Consider the following 10748-nt stretch of genomic DNA (forward strand, 5'->3'; position numbering starts at 1 on the left):
ACACCTATGTACACGGTGGTGCTTGGGCAGGGTGCTCTCTCCTTGCTGTACGTAGAGGGAGGAAAAGCCTCCCTCTTTGCAGTAACCAAAGCGGTGAGTGCTTCCTCGTTTGAACCCACTTTAGCGCACTGACGTGCCGGCTGCACCCCACCCTCCCCAACACAAGGGGGAAGGAGGCCAGCGAATCCTCTTCCCCGCCGCTCCAGGAGGGTGATAAGAGTGGAGGAAACGCCAATCCGGGCGATACCCTCCCGGCGTCCAGAGAAGAGCACCCCCCCGCAGAGCCACCCGCCCGCCGCGCTGATGGGATGGAGAAGGAGGCCGTGCCCTCAGCGCTAGCCGCGGGCGGGGCGGGGCGGTGGCGCGCGCGCCGCAGGGGCCGCTGGGTAAGGGAAGCGGCCGCCGGCGGGGGCCAGGTTTGGCGCCGCGGCTCTGGCGGGGCGGGGCTGAGCCGGGGTTCCGGTCTCCCGCCCAACCGTCCGCTGGCTGGGCGGGGGGGGAGGGAAGGGAGAGGCGAGGCGGCCATAACGGACTGCGCTGAGGGCGGGAGAGCCCCTGCCGCCTCCTCCTCCTGGAGGTGGGGTGGGGATGGCGGCGCTTTCCGATATGGACTCGCGAGCTCGTCGTGAAGGCCTCTGAGCGCCCTCCCTCCGCCGCCTCGCCTCAGGGCGGGAGAGGCCCCCCGCCGCGCTAGGCCGCGGACGGTGGAGGGGCCGGGCGAACATGGCCAGCCCTTCCAAGTGGGAGCGTCTCAAGCCGCTGCGGACGGACATGCTGCGTGTGAGTGAGGTACGCGGCGGGCGGGGGAGGGAGGCGCTGCTGGGGATGGGGAAAGGGTGGGACGGCCCTGCAACGCGTAGCGTCCACCGCGGGAGGTTTTAAGGAGATTCCCGAAAGTCCTTCCCCTCGCCTGTCCGGCAGGACATCTCAGAGTTGGAAAGGTGTGGCAGGCCTAGCCAGAGCGGAGCACGAAAGAGGCATTGTCATTGCAGGCTGCCCGAGAAAATGTAGTGATGTTAGTCATAGTGCAAAGGGATGATTTTCTTAGCTGTGTTACTTACAGACTCTTAATCGAGTTAAATAGGCTGTAGAGCAGAGTTAAATAGGTTTGAGAAAAACAAAACTACAACTCTGTATTCTGTTCTTATCCGAACATCTGTGATGTTTGGGTAACCTATGCAGCTTCCACCGCTACTTTTAGTAATGTTATGAGATAGCTAACAAAAAGCAGGTCTAGTTTTAATTCTGTGAAACTTCTTAAAAATGCTTATTTTTATTAACCTTGACTGTTGGGCTAAATGTTACTTGATAGTATTGTCTTAAAGCCATGAAAAAGTTTCTATGAGGTTTTTACACTGGTAATTGAAAATTTCTTATTATTGGCAATGATGATTGTAAGAAATAAAGGGTCTTGGGCACAGCTGCTTTATGTAGGTGTTTAGATGGGTCAACCAGGGGTGATGTTTTCCTGAATCTGCTTCTTATAAATAGGGAAGTCAAGATTGTGGTGATCATTAGCAGCCTGGGCTGTAATGACCATGGAATAGTGGAGTTCAAGACCCTGAGTGTAGCGAGGAAGGCTGGTAGCAGAGTACAGAACCTGGACTCCAGCTTATTCAGGCTTCAGGACTTCACCTTACTCAGGCAACAGGTAATTGAGATTTTAGGGGAGGCAACTTTGAAAGTTGGAAGAGCTGAAAAGATCAAGTCTGTAAGGACAGGGATATGCCATCCTGATACTCATGCCAACAAGTAACTGTGTTGAGGGATGAGCACAGCTATGCCTGCACTCCAGGGGGTGGGGGGCAAAAAGAACATATGCAGAAGGTGGAAGCAAGGAGAAAGATGAAAAAATGTTTTCTGGACATGTAGGTATGCTTCTGGGAAAGCCAAAGTTCTAGTGTTGAAACTAGCAAGGAATGTCAAGGGTGACAAGAAGAACTTTATACTGCTACTTTAGCAGTAAAGAGGGCAGGGGGGAATGTGAGCCTGTTGCTAAATGGGGCAGGTGATTTAGGAAGAGCAGACACAGATAAGGCTGAAGTACTCTGCGTTCTTGCATGGGTCTTCAGAACTGATGTCCCCTAGGTTTTGTGTCTTGAGAGACAGGATTCAAGGAGAAGAGCAACCAGCAATGGAAAAGTGTCAAGTTAAGAATCTCTTGAGAAATCTCAACCCAAACAAGTCCATAGGACCCACTTGGGGTAAGTCACGAGAGGGCTAGCTGATGTCATTGTGAGGTTGCTCTCATGATCTTTGAGAGGTTGTGGAGGTCAGCTACAGCTTAGCCTCACTTCAGTCCCTTGGAGAAGTTCTCTTGGGAGCTATTTCTAGGCACGTGAAGGAACAGGTGATTGGGAATAGCCAACATAACTATACTTGCAACCTGATTACCTTTGGTGATGGAATGACTAGATCTGTAGATCCAAAGCCTTGGATGTCATCTACACTAGCTTTAGAAGGACTTTTGAAACAGTCTCCTGCAGTATCCATCTTTCAGTTAGCATGTTACAGATTGTAAACTACTAGATGAGTAAAAAAACCCTGGCTGGATCATCAGGCTCAAAGAGGAATGGTTAGTAGTTCATACTTTACCCAAAAGTGGTGTTCCCCTATCTGGGACCTGTCCCGTTGATAGGAGGAAGACATGAGATGACCCTCATGGGTAGGAAAAGTGCGTTAGCCAGGCACGGGCTGGAGGCAGTGGGTCATCGGACACCTCACAGACTTCAACCAAGGAAGCTGAAAATGCAAGTATGAAGTCCTGGCACCTGGGCCTGTACTCTGCAGTGGTACTGGCTGGGGGACCACCCTGCTGAAAGGACCTGGGAGTCCTGATGGACAGTGGACTAAACGTGCACCAGCGCTGTGCCCTGGCATTGAGGCATATGAGGCTATATTAGCAGGAGCATAGCCAGCAAATCAAGGGAAGTGATTCTTCTTGGCATGTATGAGGCTGCTCGTGGAATGCTCTGTCCATTTTAGGCCCACCAGTGCAGGAAGGCTGTTGATAACTGCTGAGGGAGCTTGTTAAGGCCACAGCAGCCCTTCAGGACTTGCAAGGAAGTTTAACAAGGAGCTGGTGCCAGATGCTTCACAGCACTGCAGGATGGGAGGCTGAAAGGAAATAGCCACAAATTGAAACAAAAGAAGCAAGAGAGGTTGCAACTTGATGTATAGTGAAACTTTTTCACTGTGAGGACAGGCAGGCAGTGGAATGGGATGCCCAGAGAGGTGTAGCGTCCATCCCTTGGAAATTTTCAAGACCCAGTTGGATAAAGCCTTGAGTAAGTTGTTCTCATCTAATGGCTGTTCCTATTTGGAGTTGGAGGTTGGACCAGAGACCTTCTCAGGTCTGTTCCAACTGGAATGAGTCTAATTTGAAAATATTCCTTTTGTTAAATTGGAGTGAGGGGTGGAATGAAGTACCTACTTAGGCTCATCATGTCAGTTTCTTGACCAGAGCAGACTCTGCTGCCTGTCTTGTAATACATGATTGTAATGCTGTATAATAGTAGTGTATCTTCTGTATGTGTGCTATTACATGAATAGCTGAAGCCTGTATTTGTAGAGTTTAAACAGGTATCTGTTTGTGTTGTGACCATTGCCTGAGCATTAGGGAGTTCAGTGGTGTTTCCTGCTTTCCAAGACAGGGGGATGTGTGCTGAGATTAAGGGCTGAAAATTCTGACAGGAATGTAATGAGCATGTATCCCTTCTATACAGTAACATGTGTTGAATTGTCAGCACTCTCATGGCTGTAGCATCTAGAGTTGATTTGGGGATTTCGTCTGGAGAGGCTTCCTGTATAGATAGCATTTTATATTAGTTATTTTTTTGTTTTTTCCTCAGCCACCAATGATCAACCTGAATGTGGACAATGAAGTACCGTTTGTGAAAAGTAAGTTGCTGTGTTCCATGTGTGAAGATTATTCTTAAAGTATTTTATGCTTTTTTACAATGCTGAGTAGATGCTGTGAGCAAATGTGAAATTGTTATGTATCTAATATAGGCAGAGCAGGAGGAATGCTGCAGACGAAATGACAGATATGAAGCAACACATTCTTCATGGTTTTTCCTCTTTAAATCTGCTGCAAGTATACCTTCCCAGCGCTATAAAGGAAATAATGTATGGGAAAAGAGTTAGAGAAAACTGGAACATCGTGTTGGCAAACACTGGTTTTCAACTGGTATTAACAAATGTAAATACAAGCTTGACTGAATTTGCATTGTGGGTTTTTTTTTTTATCTCACCAGCTGAATAGTCTCACACATCTTGCAGTAACACAGTCCAAAACTGAGCTGTTGAGCCTGTCTCTTCACGTTGAAGAGTGCACAATCTTGCAGCCATGGAATCGGTGTGATATACTATGAGTGAAAGTGCATGTCTCATTCATCCTGGGAAAAATACTGAAGTTTGAATGAGAGTGTTTTCTAGGGAAGTTTCCTTACACACGCACCCATGTGCACGCACACACGTTCTCTTGAGGCATTAGACTGGAATATTGCTCAGTGACACAGTTTGATCAGATACAAAATACTTGGTTTGTTTTGCAGGAGAAAAGACAAGTAACATCAGGATTTGATAGTCTTTCATTGACTCTAGCATCACACTAGTGCATGTGTACCACGTCTTTTTTGGTACCGCAGAAATAGATGGTTTTTTATACTTTATGCATACATAAAGAACCTAAAGTTAAGCAAGCTGTTCATCAGTAACTTTACTACTGTTCCTGCAAATATGCTGGTAATGAGTACACATAGCACAGGGATCTCTCTTAAACCTGTGGTGTCCTGGTATCTGTAGATCTTTGCTGTATTAGTAAATTAACAATGGCATGACCAATTCTTTTGCCCTGAAGCCAAATAGTACAACCAGAGTTTGTTCATATATTAAGTTCTTGTACTACAGAACAGATTGGTCACGTCCAGGTTGGAACAGTCCCTGAAATCAAGCTAACCCTTGAGCCATGCTGAATGTTATTTGGGAGATCTACTGGTTAATTTGGGCCAAAAGGGTGTGAAAATACAGTTTCAGTCTTATGGAGCAGATGACAGAGCTGCAGTTCTCTGGCAGTGCTCTGACAGTATCTGTAGTTAACCAGAGATTTCATTGGTATTCATTCATTCAGTAGTCTGAGCACATGTCCTACAGAACATAGTTACACAACTATTAATATCCATAGTAGCAGTCTGAAGTCATGAACGTTGAAAGCATGAAGATGCATGCTTGCGATTTAGATACACTCATTGCAAACAAATGAAGGTATATATAGTTAATAGACTTTATATGATGCCATTGCAATGTCATCATTAATAATTGCAGTGCTTTCTGACTTTACCTTTATTGTTACTTCATCACTATTGGGTTTTTAAAGAATACTTCATACTCATGTAGTAGTTTTTATATTCTGTCAAAATATTCTATCAAAACTTTTTACAGGAACTCTGAAAGTCAGAAAGCCTCGATTTGATGCATCCTTGGTCTACTTGACCCGAAAATTCATGGATCTTGTCAAAACAGCTCCAGACGGTGTCCTTGATTTGAATGAAGTAGCAACAAGACTTGGAGTACGAAAACGAAGAGTGTATGACATCACCAATGTGTTGGATGGAATAAACTTAATTGAGAAAAGATCTAAGAATCTTATCCAGTGGGTGTGAGTTGGCTTTGAAACTTCTAATTTCTGAAACAATCAAACCCAACAATGTTGAGTAATGTTTATAACTTTGAGAGTATTTTTAAGCATATTGAATTACTTTTAATAGATGAAAATATTTGAAATTCTTCTGTATCCTTAGGCTGTCTGAATTACTTACTATATTAACAAGTATCAAGTGCAAAAGCACAATGAAGCATATTTCAGCAGAGTAAGGATGCCAGAGTTCCTGGTTGCTTTCTATTAGTATATTTTGTGTTCAATAAACAGGCTCTTATTTATATAAACATACTAGACAACTTTCATATTCTTCTAGAGGTTCTAATCTTGACCAAGTTCTTGGAAAAGGACCACAGCAGCAAAACCTTAAAGAGGAACTTTCTGATTTGTCAGCCATGGAAGAAGCTCTGGATGAATTAATCAAGGATTGTGCTCATCAGTTATTTGAGCTAACAGATGACAAACAAAATGCAAAATATCCTTTTAACTCTTGCATTACTTTAACATGTGGTTTTGGTTGCAAGTACTCAGGTATCTAGTAATAAGTGTAGGCTGATACCACGGGTATACAGTAATGCTTGATAATGAGTTTTATAAGAGGAAGCTTTTTGGTTATTTTATGTTAGTGTATACTAGTCCTGTGCCCTGCTTTGCCGAATCATGCGCAATCTAGCCTGTTCTCAGGGGAGTGCTACTTGTGTGACCTTTCCACTGTGGAAGAATGGAAGTGGAGCAGTAGTCTTGGTACCCTGACCATCACCTTGTTCTCTCCATTATAGAGTAAATTTGTCTCGGTGGCAGGTCTTGACCTACCAGTGAGATTGAGTTGCTTAGTGAAATGAAAAAGAGGATCCAAAACAGAGTCCCGTGACCTGTTGCCAAGAAGACAAATGGTACGTTGGTTGTGTCCTAATACTGTTCTGTCTCTTGAGAGGGGTTCCAATGCAGTCTTCTCTTTGATATGGGTTTTGATAATAGAAAAGGGATTTCTTTTAACATGACATAAACATTGGATTTTGGCTTTGGGTTACAATAAAATATTACTTGGCTCCCTTGTCTGGAAGAATGTTAAAGTCTGTGCTCAAATGAAATGTGCCCATTTTCTGTATGGTGTCAGGAAAACTTTTCATTACACCTTATGTGTTTTGGTTAAGAAAATAATTCTATAGTTTTCCAGGAAATTATTTATGTGCATAGTTATTACAAAACAAAGTAGTAGTTTATCAAGGGCAGTATTCCCTCTGCATTGTAGACTTTTGACAGCATCTGTGAAAAATGTTTGTCAGCTGTGGGGTTTTTTTAATGTTGAGTATCTCTATTTTTTAAAAGCTTTTTCCTTCCTAGAAATGAAAAAAGGTTTTCCACTTGTTAGCTAATACTTAGTTTTACAAAGCTAGTATTAAAGGAACCTTAGCTGAACTATTTACCACTTAAGTTGGTATTCTGGTTCAACATATCTTAACATCATACTCTTTGCTTCTGCCTATTAGCAAATTACTTTACAGAATCCTTGACCAATGTATACACTAGCTTATGTGACATACCAAGATATCCGTAACATTCAGGCATTTCAGGAACAGATTGTGATTGCAATTAAAGCTCCAGAGGAAACCAAACTGGAAATACCAATTCCTAAAGAAGTAAGTTCTACACATTTCACTCTTAAGGGAACCAAAGGTCTCAAATCTGACTTTTGCAGCCGCAATCAGTAATTGATTTCCAGTTTGTTTGTCATGTATAGCAAATACTGGTACTTCATTGTTCTTGTGTTCCACTAAACAGTGCTGTAGGGGTAATAGTCTAAGAAACATTTTCAGTATTTTCTGTTTACCTATATTACTAAATAATAAACATGTCTGAGCTTTAGTTATTTGGTTTTGCTAGAGGGAATGGAACAGCTGTAATAAATGTTACCTATTTTCACTATCAGTTTGTTTGATAATTTACTAGGATAATGTGACTTTTAAAGAGCTGTTAATGTTTGTATGCTAAAATCTACAGAAGTTGTACATCAAACCAGACAAAGCAATAAGCATGATTTGAGAATGATCTTAACAGCATGTAAATGCTGTCTTACTGCTTAATGAGTAGACGGCTATTGTACTATAATATTGAAATATGAAATGCACAGTGTGTTTGACAAAAGAAAACGTTTTGGTACTCTAGTAGATCATGTCAAGATGGATTTTTCATGGAGGTGGAGGGCTGTGCTCTGTCCTCACCTCATGGTACAGCACATCCTCCCACTCGGGTCGTATAGAGGAGCCATAGCTTTGCCCTCTGCACCCAGTCACTGCACCTGCATCGGGGCCTGTGTACTGGGAACCCACTGGTAAAAGTGGTGCTGTGAAAGAGGGGAAATACTGGAAGTAAGCTTGAGATAACAAGTGGAGCTTTAATTCTGTTTTTCTTTTGCGTGTGCATTTTTTATAATGATCTTAATTGTGTAGCCGTCAAATTTGCCTTGCTGTTTGCACAGAAAGGGAGGTGATACTGTAGGAAAAGGAGATATGAATCAATAGAACCAGAAGACTTAGATCCACTGCATAGATCTCCAGTGGTTTCACTGGTAAAAGGAGCTGGCTCACATCCTGTGGAGATGAAAAAGATAAGATTTCAGAGGCTTCCTGAGGCAAAAGAAGGCAGGATTTTAAAAACTATTTTAGAGAGAAGAGAATCTTCTCTCTATTGTCCATTAAATTTGATTTGCTCTGTGCCTTGCAATGTGATGTCCGCTGAAGGAGAGTGGTAAAAGTAATACAATTTAGTTGCTTTGCCATATTATTAAAGCTGCTACGTGCTCTGATTTGTTTCTGATCCATGACATTGACTTGTCAAGTTTTAAATTTTGTTACTCTTCCTAAACGTATAGTAAATCTTGGTCATATGTATAAAGGTCAGTAAGAAGACTAAGCAAAGATTTGTTAAGTGCATCTTCATCAAAAATGAAACCTCGTTAGCTTAATGGTGCTTAATAATTGGCCTACAAATCCATGTAATAGTCATAATTTATGTAGAACTAGTAACACAATTTCAAATAGTTATGTTATTCCTGTATTTGTTCTTTTCTTGATCTATTGGCTTTAAAATATGTGCAAAACCAGATAACTGATGTGTGAGATTTGTTCTTTGGTTTATATGCAAGTCACTGTTTTATAGGATTGCATAGAAGTACATGTGAAGAGCACAAAAGGACCTATTGATGTGTACCTATGTGAGGTGGAACAAGAGAAGCCAGGTGCCAAAACTTTTGAAGAAATGGATACTGTTACTTCTGAAACCAAGCCATCAGTTCCTCCTGATCAAGGTAGTCTCTTCCACTTACATTTTTATCCCTGTGTAATTTTTTTTTTAAAGACTGTCATACCATTCTGATAAAGTTGAAAACTGTACTGTACAAGTATAATTTTCTGGGCATAGTTTGTGGGCCAAGATGTGTGGGAGTATAGGAAACGCCTGAAGGAGAAGTCTGTACTGTTGTGTTACCTCACAACAGCGGGAGGTCAGACACGTGCACACACAGTAAGGCACTCTTGTTCCTGACCCTTTTCTTCCTTTGCTCATTACTGGTTTCCTGTCAGAGCTATGCTCTGTCGGTGGAACAATGTGTGTCAGTTCTCAGCTGCCTCACTGTGGAGTCTAGCAGCTCAGCTGAAATAGTTGTGAGAATTAAAGAGCTGCTTCAAACAAGAGTGTGTGCTGCTCTTGATCATTACTGCCCTGTCTGAGGGAGGGCAGAGAGAAGAGGGGATGTAGTATTTTGAGCTGCTAAAACAAGATTGACTGCAGTATAGTCTCTCAGGAGCCCCAGTGCTGCAGGATGTTGTGGTTTAAAAATAAATGTGGCGGGAATTGCAGTAGCTCAGAACACAAAAAATAAATTATTTTTAGCAGTGCTGCTTTACAGTTGAAGGGAAGAGTTGACTTTTTAATCTTAGGCAGTTTTTTTACTTTATTTTGCTTGCAAGATGACTCAAAATTGTATTTCCTACAATGACAGTAATCGTATTCCTTTTCTTACTTTCCTTTCAAAGTGAGATCTCCGGGGGAAGGAAAAAACCAAACCACCTGAGATGACAGATTATTTACAACTCAAAAAATAAAGTACGGAATGTAAATATCTGTGTTACAGAGCTTTTCCAAAGTCGCTTGGATCTGCAAACTTACTAACCTGAAATGTTCCGAAGTGTTTTGAATTCAAACAGCAGTGGGTTGGTTGAGTGCTTTCACAGGATTGCTTATCTCCCAAGTCAAAAGACAACAGTTCCTAGAGTTCCTTTTAGGAGCTTTGTTTTCATAATTGCATGTGATCTACAGAGCTTTGGGAAAACGGTGTTTTTAGCTTATGAAATAATTTTATTTGATGGAAAACATAGGCAGTTGATTAGTTCTGAAAATGAAGATTTGAAATTATTTCTGGAACGATCCACAATCCTTATGAGACTGTATATAATAGAGAAATGCACTTTTCAGTTCTGAGGCTGCACTACTACTACACAGGATTGTCAAATAAAGACTGTAACAAAGAACTGGTGTATCAGAAGCCTTTGCTATAAGGAACAAGATGTAAATATCATGAGTTATGCCTTACACTGTGTAGATGCTGTTTGCATTGTTTGCATCCAGCTCTGCATCAACTATGGTATCAACACTGAAGTTAAATAATTGGGCTTTTTGTACATACCTGTATCATGTCTAGGTAGTTACTGATGTAGATTTATTGAGATGGTTTGCATTTCTGCCTTTGTACAGCAAAGAAATAAAATGAGCTTATAAAAATATTAAAATAGCCTAATCGGTCAGTCCAATGAAACATGTTGGGTTGTCTTTGTTGGAATTCACTGGGTAACTACAAACATTAAAACTGATGTGAAAATTTTAAATCTGTTATCTGTGGTGCTGGCAGCTAGCAGTTTGTTTCTTGTGATGCCACAATATCCTAGCAATTTTCAGAAGAAACATTATGATCAATAATTACTTAAATTGTTCCCTTCCAGTTTCTAGAGTTTACATACAGCATAGCTTTAATCTAGTACCATGATCTCTTTGTGGCTTAGCTTGCAAAAATATGTAAAATACTTTAGAACTA

General features: G+C 41.8%; 1 protein-coding gene across 6 annotated transcripts; it reads left to right on the plus strand.

The window, feature by feature from the left end:
• Positions 1 to 485: 485 nt before the first annotated feature.
• On the plus strand, positions 486 to 10472 carry E2F6 (E2F transcription factor 6). Of its 6 annotated transcripts, none has more exons than XM_074861559.1 (8): positions 489 to 789; positions 1492 to 1651; positions 3852 to 3900; positions 5443 to 5659; positions 5976 to 6134; positions 7185 to 7299; positions 8819 to 8966; positions 9694 to 10472. In XM_074861559.1, exons 3-8 carry the CDS (start codon positions 3858 to 3860, stop codon positions 9729 to 9731), a joined length of 720 nt encoding a protein of 239 aa, XP_074717660.1. In that variant the 5' UTR covers positions 489 to 789; positions 1492 to 1651; positions 3852 to 3857; the 3' UTR covers positions 9732 to 10472. The 6 variants fall into 6 exon arrangements, with proteins under 6 accessions (XP_074717658.1, XP_074717659.1, XP_074717657.1 ...); XM_074861561.1 differs by having other exon boundaries at positions 489 to 780; XM_074861557.1 differs by lacking the exon at positions 1492 to 1651 and having other exon boundaries at positions 486 to 789; positions 5443 to 5653.
• The last annotated feature ends 276 nt before the right edge of the window (positions 10473 to 10748 follow it).

This window comes from Strix uralensis, chromosome 3 (assembly GCF_047716275.1).
Source record: "Strix uralensis isolate ZFMK-TIS-50842 chromosome 3, bStrUra1, whole genome shotgun sequence".
Lineage (NCBI taxonomy): Eukaryota > Metazoa > Chordata > Aves > Strigiformes > Strigidae > Strix > Strix uralensis.